General features: G+C 36.6%; 1 protein-coding gene across 1 annotated transcript; it reads left to right on the forward strand.

Moving 5' to 3' along the window:
* Nucleotides 1-15424: 15424 nt before the first annotated feature.
* Nucleotides 15425-20315, forward strand: LOC139142422 (L-rhamnose-binding lectin CSL3-like). The gene is made up of 6 exons (XM_070712349.1): nt 15425-15554; nt 15860-15893; nt 18102-18386; nt 18683-18703; nt 19324-19587; nt 20147-20315. The coding sequence occupies exons 1-6, from the start codon at nt 15498-15500 to the stop codon at nt 20161-20163; spliced, it is 678 nt and encodes a 225-aa protein (XP_070568450.1). The 5' UTR covers nt 15425-15497; the 3' UTR covers nt 20164-20315.
* The last annotated feature ends 217 nt before the right edge of the window (nt 20316-20532 follow it).

Genomic DNA, 20532 nt, shown 5'->3' on the forward strand with positions numbered 1-20532 from the left:
GTTGCTGGTACGGTAACATAATTAAAAGATATTCTTTGGCCTCTTCAAACATATCACATGGTCCACGGGAACAGAATTCATTGTTGCTGGTGACTGGGGGAGCCGATGACCTCGACAAATGTGCTACAGTCATTTCACACAGAGTGGCCATTTCAACGACTGCGCCATATACTTCTTCTTCTTCACACGCCACGACTTTTTAAATTACCGCAAATAAACGCAAATGTAAATACAAATACAAACAAATCTTCATGATTCCAACCTTTACTGCTGATCCCTAACAATACTTGAATCAACGTAACCCCGTCGGTCGATGTTTATTAGTGTACAAGGGAACAATTGGCGCCGGAGTAGCGGGTAAAACCCTCTCTAGTACAACGATAACGATACACGTGTTCCTAGCTCTTGTTGATGCGTTCCGTGAAATTAACCTGCCGATTATTCTCACTTTCTTAAAATTCTAATCAATGCGATCAAGTGTCTGGCTTTATTATATGGTTTTATCTCAAGAGTTGTGTTATCTCAAGAATTGTTCATCACATAAACATCGTTTGGTTTGGTCTGATCCAAAAAGCCCTTCTATCGGTAGAAACAAACTCTACATTATTTCCGAAATCTGATTCACACTTTAATGACAAAAATACCTGTTACTGGTTAAGCTTTTACTAGAGTTGTGATGCAAGTCTCCTTTACATGTTTAGCGACAATTTAAATAAAACCAAAAATGGCAAACCTTTATCAGCTACTTCAAAATAGATTTTTCATTCATCCTATCCTATAGTGACGTTGTTCATTATGGTGCTTTCCTCACACCAATGATATGAAGATTCGTCCTTTGCTACCCGTTTTCTATTTAAATTACAAGGTCAAAATGACGTATATAGTTCGCTACATTTCATTTCAGGCGTGAAATTACTCATCTGCTAATTTATAGACCGAGGTCGTAGGGTATAAAGACGTTTTCTGAACATTATAAAGGTATGGAATTCAAAAAAAACTGAAACGGGATCATACATTAGCGACTTGAATGTCCAACTTTCTCAGTACATGATCGCATTTTCTTCGTAAAATTATATACTGAGTGCACCTTTGTTTTCGGTAAAATAATTAACGTTTGTACCGTCATAGTTTAATGTACAGAGTCCATACCGCATAGCCTGTATTTTTGAGGTCAAATTTAACTTTTTACCTGCCCGTCTTTTTTCACAAGTTAGACTAAATGACAGCTCAGATAATTGAATTTTTACCTTTGATTTATCACTAAATTACTTGTTCTGCATGTAAGGAGAATCCAATATTTCAATAATAATTTAAAAAAAACACATGGAATATTGAATATCTTTCGAGAAAAATTGTTTGTTGGCTTTTTTTAACCTTTGAGCTGATACAGTCCACGGGGGTCAATCACACACACACACACACACACCTACACACACACACACAGCCAATCGGCACGTTAACAAAACCTTTCGAGCACCATACGAAACACTGACAAGGCTGCCCTACATTTACAGTATAACTATGTGGGGTGAAAAGAACGGCTGTAGCTTACATTGACGTTTGTCCTGAAAACTAAGATTTCATTTTGAGTTCCCTCCGGGGTAAACTCAACACAGTGACATTCAAGATTTAAAAACAAAAGGACCATTGACATTTTTTCAAGCTGACCATTAAAGTCATAACGCGTCGGTCCCCTTTTCAATGTCAATGGTAAATTGTTGCTTATTTTTCATTGTCTTTCTACCACGGTTTTAAGTCACAACTTTAATTGTAAGCACAAGAACGAAAAGGAACATGTTCAACATCTCGGAAGACGGCAGCAGATCCCAATCTAATAAAAGGTAATAATAGAAATTACTCATATATCATGCTCTGCATAATTTCTATAAACTCGATATGATTGTCCCTGTATTATGTACATCAATTATGAGAAGTGGACACCAGAATTGTGGAACAGCGAAAAGACAAAAGAGACCAAACCTGGTACGTTGTCCCCACAGTTAAAGCTCTTAATGCTTGGTACATATGGGCATGAACTGTAATGTGAACCCGCCTGACGAGGAATCGTGGCACTTAAAAAACGACACTTGATGATATATTCTTGCGTTTCGATGAAACAGCTTATATCTACTCTGGATGTGATATGTTTGAAATAAACATGTTCTCAGTTGTCCATGATAATCACTTTTTCCGTTAACAATTAAAGTAACATACACCTCCAATAACCGAAGCATCTTCGAGAGTTGAATAGTCGGTTTTCACTATATATACAATATACATATATATATATATATATATATATATATATATATATATATATATATATTAAACATATACTTATATATGTGTGTTTGTGTGTTGTTGTTGTTGTTGTTGTTGTTGTTGTTGTTGTTGTAACTCCCGAAAACGCTGGCCCTTTCAGGGTCAACTTGTCTTTGATGATAAGTCATAGCGATGGGATTGTAGTATTGGTATAGTGTTTGGTACCTTTATCAACGTGGTTCAGACTAGGACTTGAATGTTGTCAGTGTAATTTGCAAAATATGAAAGCACATGTTGTTTACGCCTACATTGACATATATCGGTTCGCGGAGGAAATTATTCTGGATGTATATTACGGGAGCATTGTTGCATGCCTGATTGCAATAGGTCGGTAAAAGTATCGTTGCTGATTAGAAAATATTGTATTTTCCTGTACTCCATTAGTCACAGAATATCGAAATGTAAAAGGCGTTGTGACTCTTGTTGTTTAGAAGGTTGGGCGTAGTCTTGTTAAATATAGCAATCTGAACACACATGTAATTTACTTGTACACACAATGTTTTATCACTCTAAAAACACCTTTTGTAAACTGTTTTTCGCAGAAATCCTAAATATAGACAAGTGTGTGCGTGATCGTTGATGCTCACAAATGAGGGTAGGTATACCAAATATAACGTACCAGTGCCGATTGTAATTTAAGCCGTCAATAATCATGGATGACTCTATACATGCAAAAATTGATACGATTTTGAGTGTTTTATCATAACATAGAATACAAACTGTCCAGTCGACTTGTGGGTTGAATGTGACAACAGAAAAATCGGTGCAAGGGAGGAAATGCTTCCGAAAAGATCTTAATACGTCCGAAGTAAATAAGTAAAATTGTTTGTGCTATTTCTTTAGTAGCTTTTTATGTGCTCTCCAAACATATATGTGTGGAGTGAAACGAGAACAAGTTAAATTTGAATACAGCCTTATAGATATGAATACCTCGTCCACAAGCCGCCAGCAACGGTAGAATGCGGAAAGCAATATCCACAGCGGATATCTGATAAATGACCTCTGAGTATGACATCAAGTCACGACCAAGATAATAAAATACTGTCCCCATTTACCCAGTTTTCTATCAAGGCCGTAGTGCCCTCTCGTCCAATCAGAACGACGTATCGGCGAGACGGACATACACATTGTTATAGTGTAATACTAAATTTATATATCTCCAGGGTCAGCTTTTGTAGAATCGGGTTAAATAATTAAAAATGCTTGATGATTTACCGTATGGCAGAAGCGGTGTTCTATTCTGTTCAACTTGTACGTAACTTTATTAACGTGGATCAGACTTAGAATTAAATGTTTTTAGTGTAATTATAAGTTGCAAAATATTAAAACTCGTTTGATTTACGTCTACATTGATATACATCAGTTCGCAGAGGAAATTATTCTGGATGTTCAATAAGATTGCTAAAATATGTAACGGGAGATTACTATATACCTAATAGCAATAGGTCAGTAAAAGTATCGTTGCTGATGCCAAATATTTTATGTTCTTGTACTTTATAAGGTACAGAATATTGGAATGTTAAAGGCTATGTGACCCTTGTTTTTAGGTGGTTAAGCGTAGTCTTGTTAAATATAGCGGACTGAACACACATGTAATTTACTCGTACAAACAATGTTTTATCACTCTAAAAACACATTTCGTAAATTGTTTTTCGTAGAAAGCCTAACAAGTGCGAGCGTGATCGCTGATGCTCACAAATGAGGGTAGACATACCAAATATAACGTACCAGTGCAGATTGTAATTTAAGGCTTCAATAGTCATGGATGGCTCTAGACACGCAGAAAATTGATTTTGATACTCGTGTTTTTGATACTCGTGTTTTAACACTGTCAAACCGTCTGATGGGTCTAATGTGACAACAGAATCACTCAACCAATTAATCAAATGGATTTCTATAGTACCAAACTCGAATATGTAGTTTTGTTCAATAGCGCTTTACAGAGTCAGAGTTATTCAGTATACTCTACTAAACAGAACGGTTTTTGATGTTCCTCTTAAACGTATCAAGAGTTAGGGGTGAAGTGCGTGAGAACATGTACATGAAGCAGAAATATCAATGCAAAGGAAGAACTGTTTCCGAAAAGATCTTAATACAAGGAATTGTAAGTGAAAGAAAGTAAAAGTAAAAGAAAGTAAAAGAAAATAGCAGAAATGTAACATCAAAGTCGATATTTGTATCCTGCAGGCCTTCATTATTGAAGGCTACATTTCATTAAAACTAGCCTTTCAACATCAATTTCTCTAAACACGATTGGAACTAATTTGGGATAATTGAATGGTGAAGTAATGTCGATTTAATCTACAAATGTTACCTCATCTGCTTTTCTTTTTATATTACACAGTGGTTTTTATGAGTAATTTGTGATATTGCAACATTCAGCTATATGGTACCTAACACTTTTAAGTAATTTTCAAAATATGAAAATCCAATTATTCCAAATTAGTTCCAATCGTGTTTCAATGTTTTATACGTTTACTGAGGTGCCCGCTGTCAATGTCGTACGCTCAGAAAAGGTCACACGTTGTTTCTCAGCTTTGCTTACCCTCTATTACAAATTTTGCAAATTACATTTGATATATTTTTCTAGTCGTCTCCCATATCCATTCCTGCTAAGAGCTTTATGTTTGTGCGAAGGGAATACCAACCCTCTCGAAAGAACATCTGTTCATGTCTTATTTGTATAAAAATTGTAGGGAGTCGTCGATTACCGTCTGACCCAATGCAGTTTATCACTGTACTTCAAGCATACATATTTTTGTAGAGCTACCTTTCCCCTTTTAGACAATTGTTGTGTATGCTTGTGTAGGTTCACAAATGCGGAAAACATAGTCCATGTACATTTGTTGTATATTTTTCTTTAAAAACATATGAATGGGAAATAAATTTGTAAGAAACCTCGAGGTATTTAAAGGTCACTTAGCAAAGATCGCCGAAGATTCTGTAGGACGCAGTCACGAGACCTCTCTACCATTGCAGCGATCAGAAACAACGCTGAGGCTGTTCCTTGCTTTACAATAATCATTGACGATAAACAACAGACATTGTTCTTTGTCTGGTCGTACTTCGCTGACAAAACCTCAATCTTGCCTCCATGACATGCAAGGTTAAGGGTCTAGTGTTCGCATTAACAAGCGAATTTCTCCTCGAAATAAAGGGTTAATTTTTTATCCTTATTTTATCCATATTTCACTTCCTACAAAATAATCAACCGAGCTACTCTCAAGTAGCTTTTTATGTGCTTAAAAATATATTTCTTTCCTTTGTCTTTGTCTCAGTTCATTGCCGCTTTCTCTTGTTGTGTTTTTTAACTAAAGTAACTTAATATTGATTGACAATTAATTGGCTGATGTCTGGCACCCTCGGACTCCTTAAACATTAATGTATAGAGTGAAACGAGAACAAATTAAATGTTAATGCAACCCAAGCGGAGATGAATTACTCGTCCGCAAGCCCGCCAGCAACGGCAGATGACGGAAATAACATCCATAAGCGGATATGAGGTTAATGATGAATCAATGTTACTAATTCTTCACTTATTTCATTGGTTATTGAAGCATTAGCTCCTGCCACCACACTTGCGAATATTCATGAGCTATCATTCGCTTTCTGAGAATGATGCTCCCGAAAACACATTACTCCCCGACGCTAAATGTATGCAGCACCCGGGATATTTACCTATCGTGTCGTCACGCAGAAATACAGCAAAATAATGAAGATTCAACGTAAGGGCATGAAGACGAAAATATTGAATACAAGCGAATACAGCTTTAAGTGAAAAGAGGCAGGATTGTTGCATTGTATGCGCCCCACAACAAAACATGTTTTGCGTCCTACGTCCTATAATGAAGGCATTAACGTTTCTATGACTTTTCTCAAGTGAAGTGGTTAAGTCTCTCTCTCTCTCTCTCTCTCTCTCTCTCTCTCTCTCTCTCTCTCTCTCTCTCTCTCTATTTATATAAATACAATATAATACAATATATTGTATTGTATTATATTGTATTGTATTATATACATATATATATTTATGTATTTATGTATTTATTTATCTATTTTATTTATTTATTTATTTATTTACTTATTTATTTATTTATTTATTTATTTATATATTGGGTTGCATGATTGTGTACTTAAGCAACATGCACTTGTGGTAGACGACGACCATAAGCAATTTCTACCACCTCATCACTGTCCCAGCTTATTGTTTAGCGCCATCACAGATACAACGACAAATTTCTTGCGTTTTTTGTTTGTTTTCTGTTGGAAGGGGACATATCATAAAGTTGGCGTTTATATAAAGCTTGTTCTTTATTTGAAAATCATATTGACATTTCCTTGTGCAACTTCAAGAATAAAGCAGTTCGCGACTAATGACGGCCAAGTAAAATTATACTATTTTCTGAAATCGACTAATTCGGTTTTGACGTAATTTTGATTTTGGGGGTTAGCTTTCATTCAGATATTGCGTTCTTGTACTCATTATTAATAATTTAGTACGATTTTCAAATTTGGTTCCGCAATATCGGTCTCGAATTCAAAACTTCATTTTTGAAAATTCAGAAACCCAAATCGACAAAACAGAAACGGACAATCATTCCAATCTCCTGTATTGAAAACCGCACAGTATTAGAGGCAGCATGGACAAGTTTCTTTTTGTTTCTATTGTCTATTACAAATGTACGTGATAAACGTGGCATGAAGGGGTAGCGGATTTTAATTATTCGGCACATCTCGTTGTATAATAGGTGAGAGGGTTTTTTAGTGGGTGAGTAGGGGTTGGGTTATCCCTGCTGCTTCTGTAGATTTTGTTTTAAATTGTTAGACAAAATGCTTTTTGTGCATTCTGAGACGGACGCGATACAATTTCAAGTTCTCTGTACCATCTCAGTATTTTTCGATACCGTCCCAGCATATTCTCAAACTTTTTTCAAATCTCCCCCGGTCAATTCTCCCGCCCTCTAGAGTTGCTTGTCAAAAGACTTTCATCAACCATCAAATTAAATAGTTTTAGTCGATAATTTTTTCCCCGGTTGTGGAGCATTGTAGAGTAGTATCGTCACTGATTGATGGTATTAAGATGAGTATGTTATTGAATCATATCAAATCGTATGCCAAAGTACTCACTCAGCATGTGTGGTGTCTACAGATTAAAACATATATAACTGATCATAAACATCGTCTAGAGCGGATATTATGAAGAGTATTGCCATTGAAACACTACAGGAAGGGCTGGTGCAAGACATTAACGAGGATCACTTTTTCTCTGATTTCAAAATGTTAAAATCTATTGCGAGACTCCCAAGCAGCCGAACAATTCGTGACATTATTCAGCCCACCATTTTTTCACGCTGGAATAAAATAATGACAGTCGAAATACACGCAAATTTCTTTATTTCATTGGTTCGCTTGACCAAATTGAACCAAAGTTTGAATTTTCTTTCTTCTTAGCGCCGATTTTTAACTAAGAAAAAGACGTTCGGCGCGGTATGTTTATCCGGCTAATTTTATTTGTAATCAATAAATGCAAATAGGAATTACGAATAGAGCAAAATGCTAAATTAGTATTGGTTTTCCTGACTGCAGACTTAAATTCGAAATTATTAATTGACATCACATGATACCAACTTAGGGCACTATCATTTTGATGGGGGGCGGGGGATAGCAGAGAATTTAGTTTTACAACATTGACATAGACAATTTTTGGGAGTTGTATATTACATACTTTGTTGAATGAAACGTAATACGCAGCAAGGAATCGATGTACATTGTAAAGATAGGATATGAGTTCAAGTTTTACAGTTCACAATCTCTGTATCGATACAACTGTCATGGATGTCCATTTGATAATGACTGCAGCTGTTGTCTGTAGCAATACAACTGTGGCAGTTTACGAACATTCTATGAGAGAACAACAGTTTTGAAACGGACAAGAACAGTAATACTGTATGTACATTTCTAGTTTTGACACTTTTGCCTACGATTAATCGTTTGATTCTGCGGGGGGTAGTGAACTTGACACTGAAGGTGTCCCCCTCACAATCCAATGAAGTATTTTAAGCAAAACAGTCATAACTAAAAATGTATATACCGCCTCTACTGTGGGTAGAATGTATTGTAGAATTTATGCTGTTAGAATAACACTATGTAAGTGTCATATATGTTTCGTTCATCATTGTATTATAAAAATTGCCAAACTTTCGTCCAAAATTTATGTAATATATGCCCCCTCCTCAAACCTTCTTGTGTAAAAATCTAAGCCCCCTATTGCCACCCCGTAAAAAAATGGCTCCCTAAATTGAAGTCACGTGGAGCCAATTTGTAATTACTAATTTCGATTTTATGTTTAACATTGCACAACTAGAAGCTTCGTTATTATCGTCGGTATTGGTAAGTTAGCATTTTACCCGATTCAGAATTCCTATATTTGCATTTATTGTTTACAAATGAGGTTGGCTTTTAAACATGCTGCACCTGTTATTCTTAATTGCAAAGTGCGGCGCTAGAAAGAACATTCATGATCGAAATTTGGTCCAATCTAATGTAATTGGTAATGAAATTTGCCCACCTTTCGACTGTCATTCTTTAATTTCAGGGTAAAAAAGTGGTTGGCCGAAAAATGTCACGGATTACAAAGAAGCTCCGTAATATGCTTATTTGGAAATGATAAATTGATATTGAAAATAGAAAGAGGGGTACGTTTCAATATGCAATAGATGTAAGCTTACCAGAATAATCAACAATCTGTTTCAAGTTCAAATTCCATTATTGAAGTCAATATGTCATGGATTATTTTCGTGATGTGCCCGCATTCTGACTGGTTGCTGCGCAACCCGCCAAAATAAGGACACATCACAAAGCGATGTCGACCAGACTTAGAGCAATGACTCATAATTCAATCACGGTTATATTGGGTGGGTTGACTCGTGATTGGACCGTGAAAATACCAGGAAGGTAACGAACGATCACCTTGACAATTTTTATCAGACAAATCTTAATATTCCCCGAAAATGCTCACACAAGCATCAATCTACATGTAGATATCATGATCCCTCGTCTCATATTCCGCCTCGCCCTACAGAAAAGGTCACACGCACTCTCAAATAGGAAATCGCAAAAGGCAAACTGGAAGTATGCTAGCACTTTTGTAAGGGAAACACCGCACTGCAAAGAGTTATACAACTTGAAAAGAAGTGCAAATGGGCATGATTCTAAGGTAATCAGCATTTACGATAATGTGCGCAGATGAAATACTGATTGGCCGCAGAGTACCATTCTCATAAAGGTTTTTATTAATTTTTCATGATATCTGAAAAAGGCAAAAAAGGCATTTACCAGCAAGCTTAAAAGTTTAAAACTTGACCTTTAGCCTGACCGGCCGTAAGGTACCACGGTTTCTGTGTGGGTGTCATGTTGTATTTCTGTATGTGTTTGTGCATGTATATGTGTAGACTCTCCACAGTCGCTGTGCCTCGTTTCGTGCGCGCCCACGATGGGCCTGCATTCGAAGGCTACGCTATGCAGCTGTGAGCACGCGCTGCCAGACACAGCGACTGTCGGTTTTTGCAAGTATATGAATATTCAATAAGGGTAGTGACGTCAAAAGAAACACCTATCTAACTGGGCGGAGAGAATATATACTAGTAGCCGGTAGACCTATATACGCGGTATGTTTTTATTTTTCATTTTTAATTTTATTTGGCTATGCTACTTGTCATTTTTGTTTTCATTAACGGATGTGTGGAGTTCTGTAAAGTACCCGGATCAGGCAGAAATCCGACCGGTCGCTTGCAAGAACGTCCAGACCCTGGGATTCGCGTCGCGTCTCTGAAGGGCGCGCGCGTGTTCCAACAGGGAAGAACGCGAATCGCAGGGTCTCTGCCAGACTAGTATATGTGTTACGTGTTTTGCCTTTTGGCCACTACATTTGTTACCTCTCTCTTGCTGACCAATCAGTCATGAACTTGTAATCAAAACCATGACATCATGATGATATTGACGAAGCAGTGTGAGAAGGTCTGATCACGCATGATAACCACGAGTACTTGGGATGATATGATGAGCTAACATTTTAATTGTGTGCGTATAACCATGTCTATACAGATACGTTTACGAATAAGGGGAAGAAGGGACAACACCATGGCGCTAGATGTATACAGCAACCCCTGTGTTAATTCGTTATCGCCGTGACCAAATAGCTCATAAGCAGCTTATAAGGTAGTAGTTTTTGAGCTGCTAACGAGTTGTTTGGTCAGAGCGATAAGCCCCACGTTTGTGATCTGCTGAACAAAGAAATAAAGGTGTTAGGGAGGACAATTAACAGATATGGACTGTTTTATTTGAAATACCATACAGAGATAGCAATGGTAAAGTAATAGGCACACAATCGACACAGGTAAGGCTTGTATAATTAAAATAAAGTTTAATACACGACATTTATTTATCATATTCATAATTTCTAGACGAATAATGCAAGCAATACCATGTCATCTGATACGTTTTTCTGTTATTTGAGCATGAGTGTGTTCATCAATATGGAACTTATTTTAGGCTTGTTTGTACGGCTGCCATGCAAGTCTCAACAAAATATCACTGATAATTGTTGCCAAGTCAAGCAAACTCAAAGCCATTTCAAGCAAATTCTGAAATGTCCTGAATAGTGAGCTGCGATAATTTAAGACATTTATGACACATGGCTGATGCTTCATGTGGTGTAGGATGTGCGGCTCTTTTCCCAAAAAAAACTGACCTCTTCAAACTACACGAAAAGTTCATATATATATATATATATATATATATATATATATATATATATATATATATATATATATATATATATATATATATATATATATATATATATATAGATATATATATATATATATATAGATATATATATATATACCAAAACTTGTTTGTATCTTCTCAGAGGGGTAAAGTGCTCGATGCAGGTTTCCAGAGCAATAATTATTTATTGTATATATTTATTTGTATATATATATATATATATATATATATATATATATATATATATATATATATATATATATATATATATATATATATATATATATATTTATCTTACCGAATCTACTTGTCCTGCATGCTTATTGCTTTTTTTATTTGATACTTTATATGTTGATACCTGAATTTGTTAACATCCTGTTTCATATGGCTGTCATTTCCGGATAACAGATAGGTATGTTTTAATTGCGTGCTCAAATGATTAGATTAGAGATTCATCACGTTCTTGAGAGAGAGGCAGACAGACAAACATACAGACAGACATACAGACACACTGACAGACGCTTAGGGAAGGAAGAAAAGAGTACGCATCAATAACATGTTGTGCAGGAGTATACAACTTCAATCCCATACGTTCCATTTTAAAAATAACCTTTTAGCAACCCAGCATGTTTGCAGCGCGAATAAAACCCGACTTCTAAATATGATTTTAAGGAGTTCAGAAACCCGCAGGACTATGATGAACAAACAACTCTGTCAGTCTGATTAATATATTACTGACAGCCTTTTGGTTTGCAAATAAGACGGCTTTTAACTGTTTTATATACACAGGTATAAAATTTTACCAGCAACTTGGAATGCAAAGATTTTATTTTTCCTTGGGCAAACATATGTGCAATGTTGGAGTCTAATATTATACAATAAGAAGAAAAAATGACTATGAATACATGCTACAGGCACCTCGAAAAATAAGTCGATATGCATCTCATTAAATGTTTGCTGTGCCATGGAGTAGCCAGAAATTGGCAAGAAGATACGTAATTTATCGTTTACGACATATGAGACGGTATTTTATCTGACAGCAGATGTCAGTATAATTGTCGCCCTTTGGTCTGTTGCGAGCTGCAGGTCGCACTTTGGGGTAAAATCACGCAAGGAGTACACGGGGAAATTATCGCTGCGTATCACCGAGTTGTCGGTCGAATAGTAAATTTTTAATGCAATGTCTTAATCAAATTTACGATATCTTCAACTGGCATAAAACGTTCACTCTCATGGCTCCATCATCATAACTTGAAAGACCTGATTCAACCATAGAAAGTGCAACGAGATGCTATGATTCAACATCTCGGTTGAGTTGTTGCGCCCTCACATATTCCGAGAGTTTATTTACGTCCAGGAGTACATTGACGAGTAATGTGAATGGAAGTCACTACCTCAAATCTTGTTAACGCTTTCTGTTGTGACCTATCTATACACTCATTTCGATATGCCCTAATCATCTGAAACTGATTCATTCTTAATGTTTGCAATGGAGTTCCAAAGTGCTATTACAAAGTGTGTATCTCAAAGGCAGCCAGAAAAATAATTGCGATTATACCCATCCGTATTCAATAACACTAGGTCAAAATTCGTAATACACTAGTTATAAACATAGACACAAAACAGCACAAAACAGACAGCAAAGCACCGGTACACACAACACAGTTAAATTCATGAAAGAAAGATATATGGACTTCTGGCCAAAAAGCCAAGAAGAGATGTCAGGTGTTTCGAAAATAGAAAGCGCATCCTGTCCTACATGTGGCACCCGCCATATATCAATCTGTAAGTCAAATAGGTAGTGGTCACCAACTAAAGTTCAATGTCACCGATGCCATCAGCGATCATTAGTCGAAGAGAGACGCTGTATTTACCTGCCAAAATAGCGTTTTAATGTAGAGACAAGTCTTTTTCTGGTGTAACCTTGATTTAACAGTTTGTAAAAGAGATGATTAAGTCTCTCTACAAAATCACCATATGAACTGCATGCTCTTGCATATCGAATAAGCTGGGAAATGTATACCCCAAAAGCTAGTGAGAGCAGAATATTACTGATGAGGTGTTGTAAATTGATAATACTGAAGTTGAAATCGTCTCTCTTGTCATATAGCCTAGTAGAAAGGTGACCATTAGAGTCAAATTCAAGTAAAATGTCCAGATACGAAGCAGAAGAGGCCGTTTCTGTAGTTTCTTTAATCTCCGATTCCGGAGGATAAATTATAGCGAGATAGTCACTGAATTTGAAGCTATTCATTGAATTGCCCAGCATAACATTGTCAAATCGTAGGACAACATTGTAAATGCCTATTGCAATATGTTAAATGCCTAGAACAACACTGTTAAATGCCTAAAAACATGTTAAATACTAAGGACAACATGTTAAATGCTAAGGAAAACATAATGAATACAAGGACAACATGCTGAATGTCAAGAACAACATTGCAAATGCCTAGGGTAACCTGTTAAACGTCAATAACAACATTTAAAATGCCTACAACAACATCTTAAATTCCTTGAACAACGCTGTAAAAGCTTTAAACGATATGTTAAATGCACATCACAAAACATGATCATACTCAAGACAATTTGATGTCACCCAATCGGGGTCACACATAGCTTTCCATATTTTCAGTAACCCGTATATATGATGTAGACAAAATCTCTAGTCTTGCCATTTAATACATAATAAGGGATCTTTTCGTTAACAAATGAGACGACTATAAACTCATAGTGCTACCAGCATAAAGTTATAATATATTCTTTTGAGAACACGAAATCAAAAGTTTAGATATAAGAACACATTTTTGTGAATTTTGTGGGTAGGATATTATGCTATTACGAAGCCCTAAAAAGATGTTACACGTATACTTTGCAAGACGATATTCTAGTCAATTTTATCTAATCAACAAGTTGGAAATGTTGTAACTCGATACTTGGGCAAAGAAAGTCTTTCAGCGGCGGAGCAAGTGAACTCCTTATCAAATTATTGGTCGATGCATCTTTGAGCCCAACTAAAGCGATCACTACGTTTAAGATGATCAAGAGTACGAAAGGTAATAAACGGCAATTTTCCTTTGATTGCTGTTCGGCTATTTGTGATAAAAATCTTAAAATAATTACAATTATTTCCACATGTGTTGTTTGCAAGTACATGAAACTTCGGTACAAGATCACGCGATACTGGAACTCAAAATTTTGTGCCGAGGAAATATTAATACGTGATTTTCAAATTATGTAATGCTACATGATGGTCGATATTAGTAAATTTTTATTCATATGAAACAAAAATCTTGTCATTTATATTTTGCATAATTTTGCTGAAATTTCAAATATCAAATGTTTTGAAGAATTTAGTTATCAAGGTAAAATGTCAAGGAGACAATTATGTGTTAAAATTGACCTGACAGCTGTATTCAACAATGCAAAAAATCGGGAATAGAGCAGGTGGTTCTATCGTGGGTACAGACCGTGAAATTAATATAGTACATGCTAAATAATAAACGACTGCTCGTTTACAATATGCAAATACTGTACCGTGATGTAGGTCAGTAAAAAGTTAAAACTCGAACTTTTCGATTCAACGCTCGATACACCCGAACATTTAAGAGACTCCCAAATTATTACAAAATAAAGCACAGAAAGGCCCATTGCAGTTTTCAACCTTTTTCGTGGCGTATTTGGTCATACAGATTCAAGTTAATAAATTGCAGATTGCATAATCCCAATAGCAGGAAAAGCTACTCGAAAATATTGGTATTGAACCAAACTTATAGAACTTTACGATGGATAATGGCTAGACTGTTGATCGTTCCTGTCGGCTTGTCTCAAGGACCAATCTTTAATTGTAGCATCCTCTGCTTAATTAGCTGTACGTTCGTCAACAACGCCACCTGAACCGCGTACAACAGCTAAGCACATCCCACCCGCTATATAAATTTGAACAGTCGTTAGAATCAACAGGACATTAGTAAATCATCAGTAAAGCAGCTTTTTTTCCGTATCAAACATTGAAAAATATTGAAAATGATTTTTTGCGTATAGTTCATAGATCTTGGCAAAGAAGTCATCGTGGTGAGCAGACCACAGCTCGTATTTGTCACGTGATAATTTCAAATTGATGGCTTTCTTCAGGTAAATTTACATTCATGAACCTCGTGAATTATTTTACATTTTTTACCTCCATTAGGCTGTAACACGCTTGCTAAACTTGGAGATCACGACAGCCGTAGCAGAATTGTTTACTTTGAAATTTCAATGTGCGTCAAAATGCTGGTATTTCAGTGTTATATTTAAAAAGCCAAACAGAGGGTGGGAAAATCACATGACGCTTATAAATCTGGCCTTTTTAAGGCAAGTGGGCAACACGAATTTTAATAAGTATATCAGCAGCCATGAGATTTGCAGTCAGCTCGACAGTCGCAGCTTTTTTCGCCTTCGTCCTTTTTCAGGTAAAGTTAAATCTCTCTCTCTCTCTCTCTCTCTCTCTCTCTCTCTCTCTCTCTCTCTCTCTCTCTCTCTCTCAATATTTGGACAGTGTAATAAGACATCATAATGGAAAGTTCTGAATATGGTGAGTTTGTAACAGTTCTAGCCTCAATCCCTGGCTATAACTTTTGTGCTTGTTTACACTGAGTATTCCCGTAATATCAGTCCTGTTTAAATTTATAGAAACATAATTCACGAGACAATGTTTCTTTTCAAATAGATGGATTCACAACTTTTCTTTTTTTTTTTCGTATTTTATAAAATGCAGGATGTGGTTGAAGGCGGTCGGTCCCCTGCACCGGGTAAGTGTCAGTTTTTCGCAGACATATCATAAATTGACCACATTAATAGCCCAAATAGTTGTAGTCACGCATAATGGTTATAATTACTGTAAGAAAAGCTGTTTATAAGGTAGAAAGAGTAAAATTTAGTCTTGACCTAGACATATCGTGCTGGTGACACAGAACAGTTGTGAAATTTCTGAAATCTGTCTGTTTCAGAGAATTGAAGGACACGCACTTCTCATATCAAGCAATCTGCGATTGCCGTTTTTTACTTTGCCGCGATAGAAAAGCCGATGTTATTTTTCTGTGCCATCGCGGTTGATGTAACAACTCGACACATGCTATTTGTCATTTAACAACGTGCGTTGCCGCACTTATCTTCGCAATCATGCGCCCAAGATTTTGCTGATGAAACTGCCAATCAACGGGAAATTTGTTTCCATTCGGTCGATTAAAAGCGTAAAAGTTCGGGTTATTTTTCTTTAGTTAGACACTGTGCCCAGACAGAGTTTCGAGATAATGCTTGATATATTCGAAAATGCCAAAATTGATGGAGCTTACGCTCGAATCGGTGTCTTTCTTTCTTAATACATGAAGCTAGTCGCAGCTTATTCTTCGCATATGCATGGTTTTCAAGCCTTCCCAGTTTCGGTTGTTGAAGTATGCGACAACACTCAAATCATAGGTTTGATTCAGATACAGAAGCACTCTTTGTGTGAACTAGTCGTGTACTCTAACCATCACGAACATATTAGATTGTAGACTACCGTGTTTATTGGTCAAAAGTGCACTTGAATAGTCATTCGCTTGGTAAATCGTTGTGGCCGTTTTCTTTGTTCGGCTTTAGCCAATTATGTTTTTAGCATTATGAATTTCGTACGGGCTTGGTTTTTTTGTTTTTGAGAATTTTGCGTGAGGTTTGCAGATTTTCTAGCTTCACTTGCTATAACACTATTTCGCCAGACCTTTGTGGAATGCTCTCCGCCTGTGTTAAATGATTGCATGTATTAAAGGGCTCTCTTTGTAAATTGCCATCAACAATTTTCGATATGTCATTTTCTTTTTTTTTAGTATCCACTCTACATTATTCGTATGCAAGTTCTGCACAGTTTGCGTTGGCTGCGAGTCTTATTTACTTTCACTGTACATATTGTTTCTCTCCGCATTGTTTATGCCCTCTTGTGAGGTACATACTGAATGAACTTGTTCATAATAATGAAAGACAAAATGCCAGTCACATTAAGTCGTCTCAATATCACATAATTTGCCGTGTAACATTTCCCGTTTTAGCTATATTATTATTAGTTTTTTTTGTTTTTGGGTTTGTTTTTTATTTCTTTCTTTATTGCCCGTTACGGTTGTTTTTCGCTGGTACGTAGAACCATCTGCTTTGTACGTGGAGATATGGACGCGTACGTGTTAAGGTAGTGTATGCCTCGAAAGTGAAGGACAAACTTTTGTTCAAACTGTTCTTTCCTATAAAAAATTTCAACCATTTTATTATTAATTAAGAGTAACCATCAGGGATTACCTACCGTGCAAAGTTTGGTACGAGAGAAACAAATTATCGAACATTTTCTGAAAATTCAAATTCAAAATGGCCGCTATCCCTTCGTTCTCTATGTTTCCCTCTATGGGGATGGTTACGAGTTCCTAGTTAAAAAAAACTAAGACGGTGAAAATTGTCTTTCTTTATGAACTTTAAATTGAGCCCCAACAAGGAGTAGATCAGAAAATTAAGTTTGTAAAATTCCGAATATATATCCATGAAGCGCATTCTACTTTTAGCACTCACCTCAGTTCAAAAGGTGAGTAGGCCCTATGTCGGTAAGCTTTTTCGCGCCGTCTCAAATGTAACCGTTAATCAGTCTCAAAAACCTATCCCTTACATCTAGCATTACTAAATATCCATACTACCAGACACATGACAGCCTTATCTCCTTTTCTCTAATAGGCACTCTTATTAAAGTTATTGACCATTTTGATACCATTGCAAAACATGCTTCATTACCTAATTGGTATTACTTCAGAGGCCATTCATCGTATGTAATATAGGACACTAAGAGGCATCTATATTATAAACGTCCATTTTTATAACATGCACACTTTCATCCATACGACGACACTTATTAAGTTTACGACGAGTTTGGTGTTTCATGTAAATGCATCGTGTGTTTTCTTTATGCTTACGAAAGTGGCGAGCAATAGTCCTCTTCCTTTTCTCAGAAAAGCTCGGCCGGGTGTGTGAACACGAAACGCTTTCTTTGACGTGTCCTCGAGGAAACATTAAGGTTATCTCCGCAAACTACGGAAGGACAGAGAATTACGTCTGTGGCAACTATGCAGTCACTGACTGTAGAGCAGACAACAGTCTCAGCCTAGTGTCTGGCCAGTGCGACGGGAAAAGTACTTGCGATGTTCCTGCCTCCAACGACGTCTTTGGTGACCCGTGCTGGGGTACTTTCAAATATCTGGATGTCACTTACAAGTGTCAGACAAGCAAATGTGGCGGTGAGGATATACATGTGATAAATGATTTTTGACTGTAATATGCCAACTATTTGATATGCAGCCTTCACAAGCATATCTTACATTACCGTATCGCAATACAATATGGCGTAATTAACGACAGACTCTCGCGTATGAGAGACAAACTTTGATTTTATCTTTAATGGAAGGAGGGCAATAAAGAAAATGTGACCGCTTCTGCTTTACGTTGTATTGACAATCACAGCTTATTATATTAACATTTAATTAGCAATTTGTTTATGTGTGACAATCACTTTGTCTTTTCAATTTTATTACAGCAAAACTGTGTGACGTTGAAGGTAAGCTGCCGTACAAGTCCATGGCCAAACAGGGAAAAACTATCGGAGATATAATTGTACCAAATTGGTACAATTATATCTCCGATAGTTTTTCCCTATCCCGTTTGATAGTGTTTGCCAAGTCTAAGTTCTAAGTTTCTGTTTGTTAGATTTTCTGCTGATTCTAATGTATACTGCGCTAACACAGCTCTGTATGCAGTTGCTACCAAAGTGAGTTGTAGCACTGGTGGGTAAAATTTGAAGAGGAGTTAGCTTGATGTAAGATTTTTTGCATATTGAAGTTAGTTCTATCCAAACGTGAAAATAGAGTGATTTGATCTTCTCGCAATGTGTACACGTCAAGGTCAAAGAACATGAGATTATTTTCTGAAAGCCGGCCTGTGACACCTCAGAACACAGTCTCACTGTGTCAGATTCGGTAGATGTAATAAGTAGGCGTCTTTCAATCTGACAAAAACAAAAACAGAGATCTCGAAATCAATAAAACCATACATCACGAAAGAAAATAAGGGTCATTCCGTTTTGTATACCACAAGAGATTATACCAACGATTTTGTTATATTACTTGCATCACTTGTCATTCAGTAATAAAAAACATCTTTATATTCACCAACATACAGACAAATCTGGGACTGTATGCGAGCACGAGACCCTTACCCTGAGCTGCCAGTCTGGTGAAATCGAGGTTGAGTCTGCAAACTACGGACGCACAGACGGCAGCGTGTGTGGTTCGTATGCCGTTACTGATTGCCAGGCAGCAAATAGTCTTGCCATCGTGTCCGATAGATGTAATGGTAAAAATAGCTGCAGTGTTGATGCTTCTAATGATATCTTCGGTGATCCTTGCTACGGAACGTTTAAGTATTTGGAAGTATCCTACAAATGTGAGTTCATATATTTTGTATTTCAGATATTAAAGAGAGATATATAAACATTAATATAGGTTTGATAACAAGATGTATGAAATATATGCTCGCCCTAATGTTACGCAACATACAGGTTTGCAGCAATGATCTAAAAGAAACAATGTACTGAAAGTACGGTGTGCGGTTTTAATCTCTTTGTCAAATCCATGAAAATAAGAGTTTTTGTGTATTTATTGACCCGAAGATACAAAACTATCGCACCAAAACCGAGCAGACGCATGGTTGTCGATCAGCGAACGCGTGACGTCATAGACATGCAGATTAGCACAGTAACATTTTGAAAAGATTAAGCCGCTCCAAACTATGTAAATGATAAGATTTTCACGTGCAATAGCGCGCATTGGCAACACTGCCAGCCATAGCGATCGCGTGCGCGTTGAATCCTTCAATATCGCCTTAATTTTATTTCTGAGAACCGGGTAATCACAAACGTAGCTTATTTCGAATATATATTCTATTAACGTTTTATCAACATTCACTAACTCTAGGTTAATGTTTTTTTTTCTGAAATCAACAGGTAAATCGTCCTGTTAGAATTCCCGAAGAAAATACGGCACAGTACAAAGAAACAGACATGACGCTGTTTAATGTAATGATGGTGTGCGCGGTTTTCTGTCAGCCATATTGGATCGTTTTCTTCCAATAAATACAATAATAATCATGAATTAAAGAACATGTTTAAATGAGGTATTGCTAAAGAGTTATTTATATGTTCAATCATCTTATAAAATTCAGTGATAAATGAACTGCAGCACAACATACAATGACTAAGGTGTGTATACTATAAGGTGCCTCGAAACACTTATTTACATAGTGTGCGGCCAATGCTATAGCATTGGATCCATTGGCGGGACGTTGGGAGGGCTGTTTTTACATTCAGACGCTTCCTGCTTCCAACTAGTA

The sequence above is a fragment of the Ptychodera flava genome, chromosome 10 (assembly GCF_041260155.1).
Source record: "Ptychodera flava strain L36383 chromosome 10, AS_Pfla_20210202, whole genome shotgun sequence".
NCBI classification, from domain to species: Eukaryota; Metazoa; Hemichordata; class Enteropneusta; family Ptychoderidae; genus Ptychodera; species Ptychodera flava.

Bases quoted from the DNA above. Each gene is read 5' to 3' on its own strand.
- LOC139142422 (XM_070712349.1), top strand. From the start codon at position 15,498: ATGAGATTTGCAGTCAGCTCGACAGTCGCAGCTTTTTTCGCCTTCGTC. The intron at 18,387-18,682 runs GTGAGGATATAC...ATTTTATTACAG, and splicing joins TCAGACAAGCAAATGTGGCG to CAAAACTGTGTGACGTTGAA. The intron at 18,704-19,323 runs GTAAGCTGCCGT...ACCAACATACAG, and splicing joins AAAACTGTGTGACGTTGAAG to ACAAATCTGGGACTGTATGC.